Here is an 18,832-nt window from a genome sequence, read left to right as displayed (position 1 = left end):
TGCATATTATTAATAGGGCCAGGTATGGTGATCTTCCTGATATGACACAGTATATACATTAGTCTAGCATCAGCACTTAGAGCCAGCCGCTCCCAATATCAAATGAAAGGAAGAAAACTTCTATCATCATAATAACAAAACCAAAATGTAGTCAGCCTACCCCTCCAGAAGACCATCCAGATCAGATTTTTTGGTATGTTTAGGACAGTGTTTAGTGAATATCTCCAGTGCAAGATCTTCATATTGCTGTCTCTGTTCAGGGCTAAGGGTTTCTAAGGATTCCAGTTTAACAAAGGCTTTTGAACAAGTACCAAATGCTCTATTGGCACATGCACAGAGTGCCAAAAGGGAATAGGTCTCAACTGCAGGGATAATGTCTTCATAATCTCGCAGGTGAAGGGCTAGCAAATGAAAAGAATAAGAAAGCTACAACATGTCCTCTTGAATACAAATACAACTTAATTGTACTAGTAAATTGTTGTCTTAATATCAATTACCTGATTAAATAAAACAATCAAAATAAAGCCAATGAAAATAGTAGAGAGCATAGATAGTCCTTCCTATTTTTGAAGAAGAAACTTTGTATTTAATTGTGAATTGAAAATGAACTGTTTGAATTAGGTCCTTCAATACGGAGAGAAGGTAGAAGGCACAATTTACCCAACTAACATCTATCGATTCCTCTGCAGCCCCAGGGTTCTGATGTGAGCTTCATGGAAGCATCATTCAATGCACATAAAAGTGTGTGATCACTAACAACCCTATGGGGTTTGTTATCTAAACTTGTCAGATAGTGACAAGTTAAACTTCAGACATCTCCTGGTAACCAGCCCCTAGATGTTTTGGTAAAATTGGTAGTTATTCTGTAGAACTACCTGATGCTCAAACTGGCAACTAACTTGGCACCTGCTGACGATTGTTCCAACACTGTTAATTATATTTCTTATGTTCTACATTACATGGATCAGGTAATGGATGGAACAAACACGACAAATGTAAATGAAATTAATTTGTTTACAGATTTGTGTGGCTTAGACTGATTTCAGTTTTCATGCCATCTGTACTGTAATAAATCTTACCTGTTTTCATTGCCATGTCTACATAACCTTCATAGAGCTGTCTTTGTGCAAGTATAAAAAAATGATAAGCCTCAGCTCCTCGCCAGGCATTATCTGTGAGGCGATTAGCTGAAGAAAGAACATCTTCCTCTAGCAAACCAGCTAAAGCTGAAGTAGCCTAAAATCAAAGGAATATCACAGGTAAAAATTTCTGTTTAAAACACTCAGCAGGATGAGGGAAAAGAGATTTTCCTAGTCACAATACCTATTTTCTACGTTAACTTAGGAAAATGTATATATATATTGTCCTAAAATGAATTTCACTATTTATACTATATAGTACAAATTTTCAGCCATGCAAAATCATTTGTATCTGTGTAAATTACAGAGTTTCAGAACATGTCTGAAAAGCTGGCCCACAATTTGTGCCTGAACTAATGTTTTAGTGACAGAGTTACAAAACTCAGATTAAATTGCTCCAGTTGCTTCAGGTCACCTGAAGAAGAGTTCCGTGTAAGCTCAAAAGCTTCTCTCTTTCACCAACAGAAGTTGGTCCAATAAAAGATATTATCTCCCCGACCTTGTCTCTCTAATATCCTAGGACTAACATGGCTACAACACCATAGAAAGCATCTGAGACACTTTACCTCTGAACTCTTTCCTTTAACTTTTCCCCTCTGTGCATTTTTCACTTGTTCATGGTACTGTTCTACAAGTAAAGCTGATAATACATAAAGCTTTTTGACTCGTAAAGGTTTAGTCCTTTTCTTTGCCTCTTCATCTGCAATCTTAAAGAAATAAAGAACGTGAAAAATTATGTCTCTAAAAATGAAAATGCTATTTCTTTTTTTACAACGATATGCTAAAATTATATTCAAGATCTTTGTGTACCATAGGAAGCTATGTCAAAAGTCCATTTTTTACTTGAATATTAGAATTTAATTTACAAATAAACCAATATATCTGAACTTCATTCTCAAGGTTTTAAGTGCAGAATTTATATATTCTAGGTCTGTGGCTAACAGGTGTATAAAACCGGTCCTCACTAGTGTAAATCAGTGTAGTTTTATTGAAGTCCATGAAACTACACCTATATACACCAGCTGGGAATCTTCCCCAACATGGCAACCTGAACTCTCTATAATAGTAGACTCCTTTCAGCAACAATTCAGGTATAAATTAAAGACCGGACAGTGCAACTATCTTCATGCAGAAGGACCCCTGAAGTCAGTGGTACTCTGTGCAGGGGCAGAAACATGTTGTACAATTGGAGCCTAAACAAAAAATGGAACTGTATGAACAGGTTAAAACAAAAATATTGAGTTTAGGAATCCAGTAATGTTTCTAAACATGACAAGAATGTGTATTATTGTTCTATTCCTTTGAAGGGGAACAAACTTGAAAGAAAACATTTATTTGGTCATTCATTCCCAAATTCTCTTTGCTATTATTTCTGAGTGAATAAGAGCTCATTCCCTTTAGTCTAGCTAGTCCTTTAGCTTGATCCTGTATTGAAGTCATCACTGCAGTAGATATGCTTGGCTACAGTTGAAGAGGTACTTCTATTAAACATTCTTATACTAACATACTTAGAACTTTCTAAAAACATTACATTTTGAATTGAAATTTCTCATATTTGTTCTAAGTCAAGAGGTAAATTTAGAAAGTTTGATAAAAAATAATATAGCCATTTTTCTATTACCTTGCTGGAAGGAAAAAACAAAACTAAAATATATCTGCCTTTTATAAAAAATATGTTTTGTAGACTTTTTTTTTGCTTTCATGCAACTAAAAGTGGCTGGATTTTTAAAAGTCAAATTTGACAAATGGATAGCTATCAGTGAGGACTAGGGTTTTTGCCATGAGAGGAGAAACAGTTTTAGAAATAATATATTTTTAAACATTTGTTGTAACAATTATATTTATATAGTGCCTGTCAACAGCAAATTGTCAAAAGCACTTTATAAACTTCAACTTGGATACAAACTGATTCAGACTATACATTTGGATCATTGCACCCACCTTGGAAGCTTATCAGCATAATGCAAGAGTTTCCGACAGGAAGTGAAGAAAAAAAAATCTAACTGGGATTATTTGTTAATATGATAGTTCTGTAATTACAGCGGCTTCCGTATAATGATAACTATTTCCAGGGAACAAAGAGCTAACACTGGGAAATTTGAACACTATACAAAAGCAACTTAAGCTAGCTAAATATAATGTTATTTCTGGACTGGCCCATATTACATAAAATAAAAAACCATAATACCTTGAACATGAGTTTAGCAGCATCAAAAAAATAGTTGGCTTTACGATAGAGTTCTATGGCATCAAGGATTTTATTCTTTTCCAGTAAATGAGATGCATATCTAGCTAGCAAGGATCCAATCTCTTTCATATTGTGATTTTTAGCCAACTCAACGGCTTTATTCCACTGGAAATAAGAATAGTAAGGATTATTCAATTTCATGTGTTTTCAAATATACACTAAGAGCCCACTTTTCATGTGTAACAGCTAAAACATCATTTTAGAACATTACTACAATAATGTCAAAGAAACGGATAAATACAATACAACTACAAATATTTATGCCATCGACAACCTTGTGTTCATTTTTGTAGCCATTTGGAATGATTATTTCCTTATAGTCAAAATATCCTATCATGTTTTACACAGGAAAACAGAAGTTATGATTTTAATAAGCAAAGTACATAGCAAGCAACATTTTTTTTTATTGTCAGAACTGGCATTGACTGTTGGAAGCCTCTGAAAAAGGCTCAATGCGTATCCATCAGAAGCACACTGGTTTTTGTGGATCGTATTTGTAGGCATCTGTCTCTCTCTCCCCATGTTTTGTATAGGGAGCCTAGAAACTAACTCAGGCTTTGTGGTTTGCAATGTCGTTCTTGTGATTTTCCGGGTACCTAAATGTTAGTCATTGTGTCACAATAGTCCCTTTGTGGATCTGGTTCTCCATGTCTGTTCAGCCCCTGGCTTCTCTCCTGAGATAGCTAATGATGATCCTAATTGATAAACAGATAATGCAGCTGTGCCGCTGTAGCACAGATACTTACAACAGCGACAGAAGGGGTTCTTCATTGCTAGAGTAAATCCCCCTCCCCAAGAGGCAATAGCTAGGCTGATGGAGGAATTCTTCCATCGACCTAGTGCTGTCTACACTGAGGCTTATGTCAGCTTAATTTACATCCCTGAGCAATGTAGCTAGGTTAACCTAACTTTCAAGTGTAGACCAGCATGTAGCATGATCTGCCTCTCACAAAGTTCTCGTACCCTAACAGTTAGTGATTAGTTTAAGCACTAAGGCATGAAGTTTTGAAGGGTACTGAAGAGCCATCAGATGACCAATATGAAATGAAATCTTACTGGGGACCAAGAGGTAAAAATCCCATTTTTAAATCCCTTTTTTCATTCCAAGACCACATTCTACCAGATGCCAAATTTCTCACCTGGTTGAGATGTACACAGGTATCTACAGCATCCTTTGGTCGATTACATTTCAGAAAGGCAGTCACAGCTTGTTCACACATCCCCACTCTGACAAACATATGAGCTATGTCCTGCAAAAGACATCACAATCTTGTTACCATTTCTTTCCAAATCTTCGGGACAGTCCTTTAATAACTGTAATACTATTACAAGCTTCTGAATTTTTATTACCAATGCTGTTTACAGATTACAAAGAGAGAAAACACATTGCAGTAATCTAAAGAAATATATTCTGCTCTTACACCCTGTTTCTCAGATCTACATTGGTTTTCAATGAAAAGTGGTCCAAGGCAGAACATTATCTTTTAATTATGGGCAGTAGGGATTCTTCCTCTTAGGATTTAGTGCATATATTGGAAAATTTAGCAGAACAGAATAGGGTTGGGAAAGAAGGGGGTTATGGCTGTGTTTGTCCAAAACAGTGTAATAAGCCTAAAGGACATTCAAGTAACATGATTTGCCTTTATCATGTACTCTGGAATAACATACAAATCAAAAAAAGAAAAGGAGTACTTATGGCACCTTAGAGACTAACAAATTTATTTGAGCATAAGCTTTCATAAACTACAGCTCTGTAGCTCACAAAAGCTTATGCTCAAATAAATTTTTTAGTCTCTAAGGTACCACAAGTACTCCTTTTCTTTTTGCGAATACAGACTAACACGGCTGGTACTCTGATACAAATCAAACTAATTTTTAATTAGCTGTTACTCATTGGATCACTTCAGTTCATATTGATAGGGTCTTTCCCTCTTTCAGGATCAGGAATAACCCCAATCTTCACCTTTCACTAACATTCCCTCTGTTGCTATTGCCGGGGAGCTGAACCAGTGGTAGCAACCATGAGAAATTTGGGGTAAAAAAAGTCTAGTGCAGACAAGGTCACATGGTGAAAACCAAAATAAGCATAATAATTTTCTTATACTTACAGGAAGTAACTTGTTATTTTCTGGAAGCGAGTTAGCCAGATTCTCTAGTCCTTGGTAGTCTTCTAGCATGTAGTAACATTCAGCTAAACGTTCCTGGTTTCTTCCTTGTACATAATATTGTACAGCATTTATCCTAAGGAGGAAAAAAAAAGCCTACTAAGACAAACAAACTTAAATGTTAATATAGTGCCATCTGACTAAACACTAAGAAATAACTTGTTCACTAAGTATAGATTTGTAAATAAAAAATTAATATTTTCACCAGTTGGCTATGTTTTCTGGCATTATATAAACAATAGAAATACAGCTATTATAGAATGCACAAGAACTTTAGCTTCATTATGTTGCAGCAGTAACAGGATCCAATGGCTAGAGCAGAGGTGGAAAGTCAGAAAACCTGATGTATATTACTCCATCTACAATGAGTGGACAAATCATCTATGCCTACATTTTCAGAAGTTGGCTGTTTGGGTACCTCAATTTAGTTGTCCATAATCTGATCTTCACTCCAGCTGAAGCCAATGGGAGATGCAAGTGCTCAATATTTCTGAAAAATGAGGCCCCATGATCTGTGATAAATGAAGGGGGGGGATAAGCTCCCTTTTATGGACCCCCAGCCAGCCAGCTAACTATAAAACCCTTTTTAGTAGTTTTTTTTTTACTTGCTTTACCTATAAAGGGTTAAAAAGTCCATAGGTAAAAGGAAGAGAGTGGGCACCTGACCAAAAGAGCCAATGGGAAGGCTAGAACTTTTTAAAATTGGGAAAAAAAACTTCCCTTCGTCTGTCTGTGTTGTTCTCCCAAGGAAAGACAGGGCTGGAACTATGCTGTAAATAGCTTTGGGCCAGGTATGAAAATCATCAGATCATACTTAGAAACTACTCATTTGAAACCCCAGAAATGTACGTAAATCAGGAAATGTCTAGGAAGACGCGATTAGGTTTCTCTCTTTTATTTCTTTATGGTTTGTGGACTCCTCTGTGTAACCACAGGTTCTATTGTTTTGCTTGTAAACTTTGATGCTTAATCCTTGTAATTGTTTTTTTTAAATCTAGCAAAAAGCCTAAGTTCCAACTGTATTTTCTTTCTTTTTGTTTTTAATAAAATGTACTTTTTATTTTTTAAGAACAGGATTGGATTTGTGTGTCCTAAGAGATTTGTTTAATTAGCTGGTGGCAACAGCTGATTTCCTTTGTTTTCTTTCTCAGCTGTTCCCCGGGGGGGGGGCTGGGGGGGGCTGAAAGGGCTTGAGGGTACCTCACAGGAACGAACTCCCAAGCCTTCCTCGGTTCTCAAAGGGGTTTTTTACACTTGAGTAGTGGCAGCATCTACCCATCCAAGGTCAGAAAAAAGCTGTAACCTTGGGAGCTTGACAAAGCCCTGGCTGGGATGACTTAGTTGGGGATTGGTCCTGCTTTGAGCAGGGGGTTGAACTAAATGACCTCCTGAGGTCCCTTCCAACCCTGATATTCTATGATTCTATGAGTTTAATACAAGCGCGGAGTGGCCAGTATTAATTTTTACAATCCTTGCGGGCCCCCACCTTCTGCACTCAAAGTGCCAGAGTGGGGCATCAGCCTTGACTTCTAAAGTTGGACACCCAAAAGTGTGGCCTTTAAATTCTCTGGGAGCTGACTCCTTTACAGGGGCAGAGTTAATGTAATTTTGGTGGCCTTAAGCGTGCAGTTATATACTGTGAGAAGTTTGGGTTTAAGATTAACCTTAGCTCTGAAATTCCTCAGTCTTCTCTCTCTTTTTTGTTTTGTTGTTTGTTTCACTACAACATACTTGTAAGGTTTTTGGCCATTCTGTAACTAGTATTTACTCATAACTTTTAACTCTAGTGTAACAAAATTGTTTGCCTAGGTTGTTTTTTTTTTTCCAAAGTTGAAGAAATTGTTTAGTGATTGGATTCCTGGCAGAGCTGGATTTATTGCTTTTCTGTTCTCCCCACTCTAAATAACAGTTCTCTGTGGAATTTCAAAGCTGCAAGTAGTGGTGGGACACATGCCCTATGAAACTTACTAGCTCTTCAGGGTGATAGGGCTGGATCATGCCAGTTCATTCCACATTCACACACACTGCACTCCAGCTCCCAAATGTGCCCTCCATACTCTGTCCTGAGCTTTACAAGGAGAGTCTGAATTATGAGACAGCTACCACCACTTCATTATTTCCTCCTATAACACATACCATTTTTGTCTGTCTGCAAAATAGTCTCCAATAGCATTATGTGCTTGTTCAAGAAGAGTGTCATCTGCATCGCCTGAGCCTGTTTTCAATAGCTGCAATACTCGAAACCAGTCTCCAAGTTTTATCCGAAGACCAATAGCAAGATCTCTATAAATATCAGAAAATATTTGATGACGATAAAAAAAGGAAAATAAAATAGCTGCAGAAATTCTTGACAAAAGTGTTCAGAAATACTACCCCTGCAGGTGAACATAAAGGAAAAATGAAAGACTTATGGCCTGGAGACTGCATAAAACTTAAAGGAAAACTACCCTGATTAGTTATTATGCCTTAGACAGTTCAATAAATAAGAATATATGTTTAAAAAGACTTTTTATCAAAAGGTATATTTGAAAGAGAAAATTACTTACTTTGAGCTAGTTTGTGATGGTCTTTATGCAGCTTTCACAGTGGTGGGGGAAGGGAATAATGGACTGCCTAGAATTCCAGCCCCCTGTGTAGTGGCTGCTACTGAAATGCTCTTCCCCAGAAGCGGTCAGGAAATAAGCAGAATCATGGTCGTCCACCACTGGTTAGTTCCACTGTACAGCCATGAGGAAGGGTATACATTGTATCCCTTAAAGGGGTGTCACATACTGTGCAAACAAAGAGCTCTGGGAGGCATTCTGCGTCACTGACACAGAATGCCCTCTACAGGTTAATCATGTATTGTGTAAAAAGTTATTTTCTTTATCAGTTTTAAATTTGTTCCCTTTCAGTTTTATTGGATGTCTCTTTGTTCTTCTAGTATGAGAAAAGCTAATGGAAGCTTCCCACTGACATACCTTATACTATTTGTTATTTTAGATACCTCTTTCATGTCCCTTTTTATCTAAGCTTGAAGTCCCAGTCTATATATAGAAGACTTTCATGCCTCCACTCATTTGTCCTCCATCTCTGAACCCCTATTTCAGATACATCTTCTTCAGATGAGATGACCAGAACTAAACAGTATTCCAGCTCAGGGTATGCTCCCGGTTTATAATATTTTCATTATTATTTTCTACCTCATTCCTTTAAATCCTAAAAATTTGTTAGTCAAAAACAAAAGCAAACAATAACCCTTAAGCAGAAATTTTCATTGAGCTGTCCAAATGTCATCCACGGTGTGTGCCCATGTGATTACTGCTAATTTCAAAACCCAGCAACGTGTATGTATAATTCAAAGAATGTAGGATTTAATTAACTAACAGCAACTAGTTAACTGGCTAACTAAGTTTAAACTGTGTTTTAAATTTTGGAATCTTAACTAAAATATCTACAGACTAACATTCAAAAATCTATGAAGATTTAAACTGGATACTGATTTAAATTGGATATAGATTAATTAGAGGAAAGTGGAAGTAACACTGTTTGGAATGTGTTAACATAAATAATAAAGGGATTTGTAATCTACCAGTACAGCAGTTTTCTCCATCTAACCTTGTTCTCTTTTTCAGAACTTGAAAAAGCCCTCACTGCTTAAACATTCCCACTTTTTTTAGTGCAAGTAATTATTTTATCTGTATTTTCTTTAGTTGTTGCTGGGATTACTGCATGCAATTACCTTCTGTCCATATCCAAATACATTCTTTCAGCTTCTTCAAACCGGCTAAAGTAAGCTGCCACTTCAGCTTGCTTCATTGACTGGCTCTGCAGATTGCCTAGGCATTTCACAAATTTAATGCCTTGATAGTCTTTGCAGCGCACAAATGCTTGTTCAGCAATTTGTAGGTCTAGCTTCTGAAGAGCGGCTTCGGCCAGGAGGCGCCTGTATGATAAGCAGAGATAGAGTCACCGAGTTTAAAGAAGGAAGGGACCATCAGATCGAATCTGACGGCCTATATATCACATGCCACCAGCACCTGCACACGAAATCCAACAACCAAAATGAGTTCAAAGAATACAACCCACAGGAGACTAAACTTATGTGTCACAGGCAAAGAACAGGAGTTATAGCTAGAAAAGCAGCCGTACTAGGAAGTCATATTAGGAATAATTTACTTAGTCAAGGTAAAAAAAAAGACACCTAAATTAGGGCTAATTCAGCACCCACTTCTAGAACCACTAATCTCAATATGGATGTATGCCTCCTGCATTTAGGATGGAAGAATCCCATGCACTGCTACAGCCTGGGGGCTGACTGGCTAAGTGGAAGTTCTCCAGAAAAGGACCTGGGGATTACAGTGGACAAGAAGAGGGATATGAATCAAAAGTGTGCCCTTGTTGCCAAGAAGGCTAATGACATATTGGGCTGTATTAGTAGGAGGATTGCCAGCAGATTGAGGGAAGTGATTATTCCCCTCTATATGGCAATGGTGAGGCCACATCTGGAGTACTACATCCAGTTTTGGGCCCCTCACTACAGAAAGGATGTAGCCTATGTGAAATACACTGATGGTCTTTGTTCAGATTCATGTAGACATCTCTCCCACACACAAATCACAGCTGACAGCCATGATGGCAGTCTCAGCCAGGGGTGACGGAAGCTCCCTTAAGCGTGGGTGAGCCACCAGTGCCTGAACCATGGCCCTGCCCCCTGCACCATCCCTTCCCCCTGAAATCCTACACTCACACCACCCCTTCCCCCTAAGGCCCTCGCTCTTCCACCGCCTCTTCTCCCTAAGACCCTGCCCCCTGCTCACTCCACTCTGCCCCCTCCCCACATCGTTTGCCCTTACAGCCGGAAAAAGTGATGGGGCCATGGCTCCTGGCCGCGACTGTTCCAGTGTCTGGTCTCATCTTGTAGGCTCAGAAGTAAATGCACCACGGAGAGTAAAAAGAAAAGGAGTACTTGTGGCACCTTAGAGACTAACAAATTTATTAGAGCATAAGCTTTCGTGAGCTACAGCTCACTTCATCGGATGCATTTGGTGGAAAAAAACAGAGGAGAGATTTATATACACACACACAGAGAACATGAAACAATGGGTTTATCATACACACTGTAAGGAGAGTGATCACTTAAGATAAGCCATCACCAGCAGCAGGGGGGGGAAAGAGGAAAACCTTTCATGGTGACAAGCAAGGTAGGCTAATTCCAGCAGTTAACAAGAATATAAGAGGAACAGTGGGGGGTGGGGTGGGAGGGAGAAATACCATGGGGAAATAGTTTTACTTTGTGTAATGACTCATCCATTCCCAGTCTCTATTCAAGCCTAAGTTAATTGTATCCAGTTTGCAAATTAATTCCAATTCAGCAGTCTCTCGTTGGAGTCTGTTTTTGAAGCTTTTTTGTTGAAGTATAGCCACTCTTAGGTCTGTGATCGAGTGACCAGAGAGATTGAAGTGTTCTCCAACTGGTTTTTGAATGTTATAATTCTTGACGTCTTATTTGTGTCCATTCATTCTATTACGTAGAGGCTGTCCAGTTTGGCCAATGTACATGGCAGAGGGGCATTGCTGGCACATGATGGCATATATCACATTGGTAGATGCGCAGGTGAACGAGCCTCTGATAGTGTGGCTGATGTGATTAGGCCCTATGATGGTATCCCCTGAATAGATATGTGGACAGAGTTGGCAACGGGCTTTGTTGCAAGGATAGGTTCCTGGGTTAGTGGTTCTGTTGTGTGGTGTGTGGTTGCTGGTGAGTATTTGCTTCAGATTGGGGGGCTGTCTGTAAGCAAGGACTGGTCTGTCTCCCAAGATCTGAGAGAGCGATGGCTCGTCCTTCAGGATAGGTTGTAGATCCTTGATGATGCGTTGGAGGGGTTTTAGTTGGGGGCTGAAGGTGATGGCTAGTGGCGTTCTGTTGTTTTCTTTGTTGGGCCTGTCCTGTAGTAGGTGACTTCTGGGTACTCTTCTGGCTCTGTCAATCTGTTTCTTCACTTCAGCAGGTGGGTATTGTAGTTGTAGGAATGCATGATAGAGATCTTGTAGGTGTTTGTCTCTGTCTGAGGGGTTGGAGCAAATGCGGTTATATCGTAGCGCTTGGCTGTAGACAATGGATCGAGTGGTATGATCTGGATGAAAGCTAGAGGCATGTAGGTAGGAATAGCGGTCAGTAGGTTTCCGATATAGGGTGGTGTTTATGTGACCATCGCTTATTAGCACCGTAGCGTCCAGGAAGTGGATCTCTTGTGAGGACTGGTCCAGGCTGAGGTTGATGGTGGGATGGAAATTGTTGAAATCATGGTGGAATTCCTCAAGAGCTTCTTTTCCATGGGTCCAGATGATGAAGATGTCATCAATGTAGTGCAAGTAGAGTAGGGGCATTAGGGGACGAGAGCTGAGGAAGCGTTGTTCTAAGTCAGCCATAAAAATGTTGGCATACTGTGGGGCCATGCGGGTACCCATCGCAGTGCCGCTGATTTGAAGGTATACATTGTCACCAAATGTGAAATAGTAATGGGTCAGGACAAAGTCACAAAGTTCAGCCACCAGGTTAGCTGTGACAGTATCGGGGATACTGTTCCTGACGGCTTGTAGTCCATCTTTGTGTGGAATGTTGGTGTAGAGGGCTTCTACATCCATAGTGGCTAGGATGGTGTTTTTAGGAAGATCACCAATGGACTGTAGTTTCCTCAGGAAGTCAGAGGTGTCTCGAAGATAGCTGGGAGTGCTGGTAACGAAGGGCCTGAGGAGGGAGTCTACATAGCCAGACAGTCCTGCTGTCAGGGTGCTAATGCCTGAGATGATGGGGCGTCCAGGATTTCCAGGTTTATGGATCTTGGGTAGCAGATAGAATACCCCAGGACGGGGCTCCAGGGTGTTACTTACAAGGTTAAAGCAGGTAAACATACACCCACAAATGACTTATGTTCCAAACATAATGGAATCTTCTACCATAAGCAAGCTCTATATGTCCTTTGGGGCTAACCCAGGCTAAGCAGCAGCTGATCTCTTGCTTGTGCTTAGAATTCTTGCCCTCTCAAAGTCCAAGCAGAATAGAGATCCAGTGTCTTCTGGTTAGGGATTTTTATTCCCTTCCCCCAGAGTTCAAGCTGATGGGATGAGCCCTCAGCACATCTTCTCTCCCTTTGGAGGGAGCAGTCAACAAAGTTTTGTCCTTTGATGTTTCACAGTGGCTTATTAGATTTCAATGGGCCTTCCTATGTGTAGGACCTAACGTCTTCTGTAGGAAGCTGGCCTTTATATTAATTAATGCTTCTTTCCTCTTTGGTGAGTTACAGTTACAGAGTTTTACAGTGCAAACACTGAATATAACTTTATAACATGGGGTATAGGTGTTATAAGTGAGATTACTACATGCAGCATCCTACCAGCATTTCATAAAGTCTAAATACTAAACACATTCTTACCAATTTAACATCTGTTTTAACAATGCTGACACAGAGATGAGCCAGGCCAGTTTCCAGCTATGCATTTGTCAGTGTTTAGTTGAGGCCTTGGCATGAGCTGGCGCCTGGTCAGCCAGCATCACACTTTTCCTCCCATACACACACTATTACCGAAAACAATATTCAGCCAGACTCTCCACCCATATTCTAACTCCTGGGCAGTCCAAGGCTATTTCTGCTCTACGGAACTTACAGCAGCACAGCTGTATGGCTGCAGCTGCACTGCTGTAAGGTCTCCTATGTAGCTGTTGTATAATGGCAGGAGAGAGTTCTCCTGCTAACATAATTAAACCACCCCCAACAAGTGGTGGTAGCTATGCCAGCGGGAGATGCTCTCCCACCGGCATAGCGCTGTCCACACCGGCACTTTTGTCGGTGAAACTTATGTCAGTCAGAGGGGTGTTTTTTTCACACGGACAAAAGTTTTGCTGACAAAAGTGCTAATTAGTGTAGACAAAGCCTCAGGTATGCCTTTGTTTTAGGTGCTGCTGCTATGAACGAGTTTAACTATTTCTTGCAGCTATCTCAAATTAAGGTGGTGGTTACACTCACCAACTTCAATGACATTTTGCCCAATCCACAACAAGGGGCTGTTTGTTGATTTAACATGATCAGAACCTCCTCTTTACATTCTCATTTGAAAGATTGTGCTGCCTACAGCAAAGTGTCCTATAATATCACACTCAGGGCAAACCTACACTTAAAACACTGCATCAGCAGAGCTGCAGCACTTTAATGAAGATGCTCTAAGCCAATGTGAGGGAGCTCTCCCATTGGCATAGTTAATCCACTTCCCCGAGAGGCAATAGCTGGGTTGGCAGGTGAAGTTTTCCCACAGGCATAGTGCTGTCTACACTAGGGGTTAGGTCGGTTAACTGCGTCACTCGGGGGGTTGGATTTTTCACACCCCTGAACAATATAGTTATACCAATATAGGTCTGTAGTGTAGACCGGACTTGAGGCATTTTTTCAGTTCTGTGTAGGAAAGGAATGCCATCTACTGAATTACCACCACTTCCTGTGCAGCATCTAAGAGTTCCTTTGAAGTCTCCTAACCAAGCAGTGACCATTTAATCTATAAAATGAATAACTATAAAGACATAGTATAGCATTGCTCTTTTTATCTAATATTTTTATTGCATTAGTGACTAGAACACCCATTGTGCTCAGTGCTATATAAACATATATAAAGACACAGTCATTGCCTCAAGGAGCTTACAATGTAATATAAATAAAATAGCTAGTAGGAACAACGGAAATCAAACCTTATGACAGGTTTGAATATTTAAAGTTGTTTTTAAAAAACATTGCATTTTTATCAAGTACTGTAAGTGTACACAGCACTTTGGGAAACAAATGAGAAGACAAGGGCCTTGCGTGGATTTTGAATAGCCTGGAAGGAGGCAAGAAGAGAAAGCAGGGTAGCGGGGTTAAGTTTTGAGATGACTCTGACATGGAACAGGGTTTTGCACAGTGTATGGTGTGAGGAAAGGTTGGAAAGGAGATTTCTATACACTATAATTAAACACAGACCCAAAGTTTAAAACTGAATTTCAAAATCCTACACAGTATGCTGTATAAAAGCAATAATAGCGAACAAAGAAAGAAACCTGTGAAAGCCCATGTCTCAGAGGTTGAATGTGTAATTGCCATAGTAAACAATTTAAAGAAAAAATGAAATGTCAGTAGCTAAGATTAGAATTTCCTTAATAAGATACTATGGAATTATGCCAGCCCATTTTAAGGATCCAGAGATTTACTACATTTATCTGTTTCAGGAGTTATTTATGGTTTTGTTTTGAAACTATTAAAATGATTTGTGTCTGCATAGCAGACCTAGCTAGCCCAAAGTAAATTTGATCATTTTCTGTTACTTCTATAACAGTTCAAAGTAGAATTTGGGTCCATTAAACTATTGGCTGGAGCAGACTTGCTGTAAAAGATGAAGATTTACGAAACACTCTTTACCGTGGGCTTGTGTGTGCGTGTTTTTTTTCAAAGTCTGTATATTCATAAATAGGATTGATACCCAAAACTTAAAAAATATAATTATCCGAATTTTTGCTAAATTTTTATTTTACTGAAGTAGCTAAGTTATTTTTGTCTAGTACCCAGTATTTATTTCAGTAGAAAAGGGACCATTTATTTTATAACTCTTCATGCCCCAGTAAGTTTCATATAGTAGGCTCATAAAGAATGAGCCAAATCCTCCTGATCTTACTTGGGCAAAAACTGCCATTGACTTCAATGGGAATTTTGAATATGCAAATAAATGCAAGATCTGGATACATGTTTATATAGAACAGATTGACAATTTGAAAATAGAAATGCTGTATATAGAGCAAATACATTATAGATAAAGGTAGGATAATGCACTTATTGGTGCAACTTGAGAAATGAGACGAGTGCGTAGCAGATCCATTTCACTTGCCAGATAACCCTTCTGTGTTGGTTGTCCCAAGATCTGGGGACTAGCACAAGAATTGAATTGATGCTATCCTCCTTAATTTGATGCAGCAAATATTGGATTGATGTAGACCACTGGCACTAAGCTATCTAAACTACTATATGCCACAAGGGGCCACAACAATGGTTCCCGTAACCCACCCAGCAATATTGTTAATCTATCCAACTATACTCTTAGCCCAGCAGAAGAATCTGTCCTATCTCGGGGCCTCTCCTTTTGCCCCTCCACCCCCACGAACATGATACAGTTCTGTGGTGACCTAGAATCCTATTTTCGACGTCTCAGACTCAAGGAATATTTCCAACACACCTCTGACCAACATATTAACCCACAGAGACCTTCCTGCCAACACTACAATAAGAAGGATTCTGGGTGGACTCCTCCTGAAGGTCGAAACAGCAGCCTGGATTTCTACATAGAGTGCTTCCGCCGACGTGCACGAGCTGAAATTGTAGAAAAGCAGCATCGCTTACCCCATAACCTCAGCCATGCAGAACACAGTGCCATCCACAGCCTCAGAAACAACTCTGACATCATAATCAAAAAGGCTGACAAAGGAGGTGCTGTCGTCATCATGAATAGGTCGGAGTATGAACAAGAGGCTACTAGGCAGCTCTCCAACACCACTTTCTACAAGCCATTACCCTCTGATCCCACTGAGAGTTACCAAAAGAAACTACAGCATTTGCTCAAGAAACTCCCTGAAAAAGCACAAGAACAAATCCGCACAGACACACCCCTGGAGCCCCGATTTCCCCATGGTATTTCTATTTCCCCATGGTATTTCTCCCTCCCACCCCACCCCCCACTGTTCCTCTGATATTCTTGTTAACTGCTGGAATTAGCCTACCTGCTTGTCACCATGAAAGGTTTTCCTCCTTCCCCCCCCTGCTGTTGGTGATGGCTTATCTTAAGTGATCACTCTCCTTACAAAAAGAAAAGGAGTACTTGTGGCACCTTAGAGACTAACAAATTTATTAGAGCATAAGCTTTCGTGAGCTACAGCTCACTTCATCGGATGACGAAAGCTTATGCTCTAATAAATTTGTTAGTCTCTAAGGTGCCACAAGTACTCCTTTTCTTTTTGCAAATACAGACTAACACGGCTGCTACTCTGAAACCTGTGACTCTCCTTACAGTGTGTATGATAAACCCATTGTTTCATGTTCTCTGTGTGTGTGTATATAAATCTCTCCTCTGTTTTTTCCACCAAATGCATCCGATGAAGTGAGCTGTAGCTCACGAAAGCTTATGCTCTAATAAATTTGTTAGTCTCTAAGGTGCCACAAGTACTCCTTTTCTTTTTGCGAATATTTTCAAAGACACCAGTAAAGTTTTTGATGTACTGTGTACTGCAAAATGAACAATGCTAGTGCAGCTCAGGATTCATTTTTAGGATTTTTGTTTTAAGTGTGGGAGAAATGTGTTGGACATTTGCCTTCATTTAAGTTAGACTTGGGCTGTCAAAAAATGAAATTATTTTATTATGGGAACACTTGATATTAGTTATCGCACTAAACGACTACAAGAAAAGAAGCCCCCCAACACTGTCAATCAGTCAGAAGAGACAAGACTAGTTTAGCCTCTACCTGTAAGTTTGTCTTCTTATAAGAGGGAATCCATCAGTCCAGAAACTATTGTAAAGTTGCACCAATGAAAGTTAAGACACTCCCTTTTCCCTTTATGCCAAGAATGAACCTTGGTGGGAAAGCAAGCGATAAGTGAGCAGCTAAAGTACATTCCCCAAAAAGGAGGTACTTTAGCAAGTTTTGTACTCTGCAGGATTGCAAACAAACAAACAAAAAAAATACAGGGACTCCGGATATCACCTGCATGCTCTACCCAGGGGGGTCCGGGGTGGGAATGAAGCAGGTGTGTGTACAGAGAGGTTTCTTGCCTGACTGGGTCTGATTGCGCTTCAAAGCTATCAAAAGAAGAGAAATCCCATTGTTTGGAATGGCAAGATAGTATGTATAAAACAGTGGTCCCAAACTGTGGGGCATGCCCCCCTATTGGGGTGTGGATGAACATTTGGGGAATGTGGGGGGGCCCAGGCCAGCCCTCATGGCGGGGGGCAGAAAGGGAACGCCACCCAGCCCTTCTCTGCCCCCAGCTCTCCTCCTGGCCCCGGCCCTGACCACAGCCCCACTCCCAGCCCTCAGCTCTGACTGCAGCCTCCGGCCCCTGGCCCCCGTCGCGGCCACACTCCCGGCCTTGGCTTCTGACTGCAACCCTGGCCTCGGCTCCCCGCTTTGTCTCTGGCCCCAGCCCTGGCTCCCAGTTGTGGCTCTGGCCCCAGCTGCCGATCACGGCTCTGGCCCCACTCCCAGCCCCAGTTCCTGGGGGTTGTGAACCGGATAAGGGGGGGAAGGGGCACAAACAAAAAACTTTAGGGACCACTGGGTATAAAGATGTGCTAGGATGCTTGTCCACCTACCAACTCCCTGCTCTTATGACCTGTGATATAGAAACATGCAGGCTTGTTACCTGTGTGTATTGTGATGGCAGACGGACTGGCAAGACCGTAAACTTTTCAAACTATTTTGTTTATTCTGGAGGGTGCTAATGCGACTAAAACAGTAAGTAGCTGGAGCAGTTCTCTAATCTGTATCATGATATTGTTTCACAGCAAGTGCTGTGTAAGCAACTTGACCCACAATCTCACTTTCAAAGGCCATTTCTGCACTACAAACTTTGGTTGATGCAAGTTATGTTGGCACAAAGCTGCCCCAGTTAGTACATCATTCGTGTGCATGCATATTTGGTTCCTTGTGTCAGCACTGAACATACTCACCAGTAGTGCTTGTGTTGATGCACAGTGCAGTGCACCATGGATAGGTATTCCAGTGTGCAACTCACCATCATCCAGTGCACTGTCTTTTGGGAAAATTTGGCAATACATGGCGGGACAGAAAAGTCATGCTGGGGCGACTAGGAGCAAGGGGTCACATTCCCATCATGCAACTTTCTCCATCCCATAATGCCATCCATATCCCATCATTTTCATGCTTTTTTTAAAAATCGCACAAACCTGCATAACACTTCTCACTGTCTGCCATCTCTGACAGAAGCATGGAGCTCACACAGTCTACCCTACTATTGTTGCAAACACAAGATGCATGATCCTCCAAATTTTGGAGCACCACAAGAAGAACCACAGCATCAGGGAACATGACGATTTTGTGGATGACAAACTGCTGTGGGACATGGCAAAAACCAATTCAAAGTTGTTGGTGACATTCATGGAGCAGCTGCACATGGTGGAGTGCTGCTTCTGGGACCGAGAAACAACTACTGACTGGTGGAATTGCATTGCAATGCAGATTTGGCATGATGAGCAGTGGCTGCACATCTTT

General features: G+C 40.6%; 1 protein-coding gene across 2 annotated transcripts in view; it reads right to left on the bottom strand.

Annotated features, from left to right (window-relative positions):
• WDR35 (WD repeat domain 35) overlaps positions 1-18,832 on the bottom strand; it is an 82,854-nt gene that overhangs the window by 3,498 nt on the left and 60,524 nt on the right. For both annotated transcript variants that reach the window (XM_038396836.2, XM_038396834.2), the window contains 8 exons: positions 9,274-9,477; positions 7,689-7,835; positions 5,496-5,628; positions 4,527-4,637; positions 3,328-3,492; positions 1,706-1,846; positions 1,080-1,236; positions 161-401 (listed from right to left, as the gene is read on the bottom strand). In XM_038396836.2, the coding sequence (XP_038252764.1) occupies positions 161-401; positions 1,080-1,236; positions 1,706-1,846; positions 3,328-3,492; positions 4,527-4,637; positions 5,496-5,628; positions 7,689-7,835; positions 9,274-9,477 (1,299 nt within the window). The remainder of the gene's footprint in view (positions 1-160; positions 402-1,079; positions 1,237-1,705; positions 1,847-3,327; positions 3,493-4,526; positions 4,638-5,495; positions 5,629-7,688; positions 7,836-9,273; positions 9,478-18,832) is intronic.

Source organism: Dermochelys coriacea, chromosome 3 (assembly GCF_009764565.3).
Source record: "Dermochelys coriacea isolate rDerCor1 chromosome 3, rDerCor1.pri.v4, whole genome shotgun sequence".
In the NCBI taxonomy this organism is placed as follows: Eukaryota; Metazoa; Chordata; order Testudines; family Dermochelyidae; genus Dermochelys; species Dermochelys coriacea.
The sequence above is the reverse complement of the archived record's forward strand: the minus strand, read 5'-3'. Positions and strand labels throughout refer to the sequence as shown.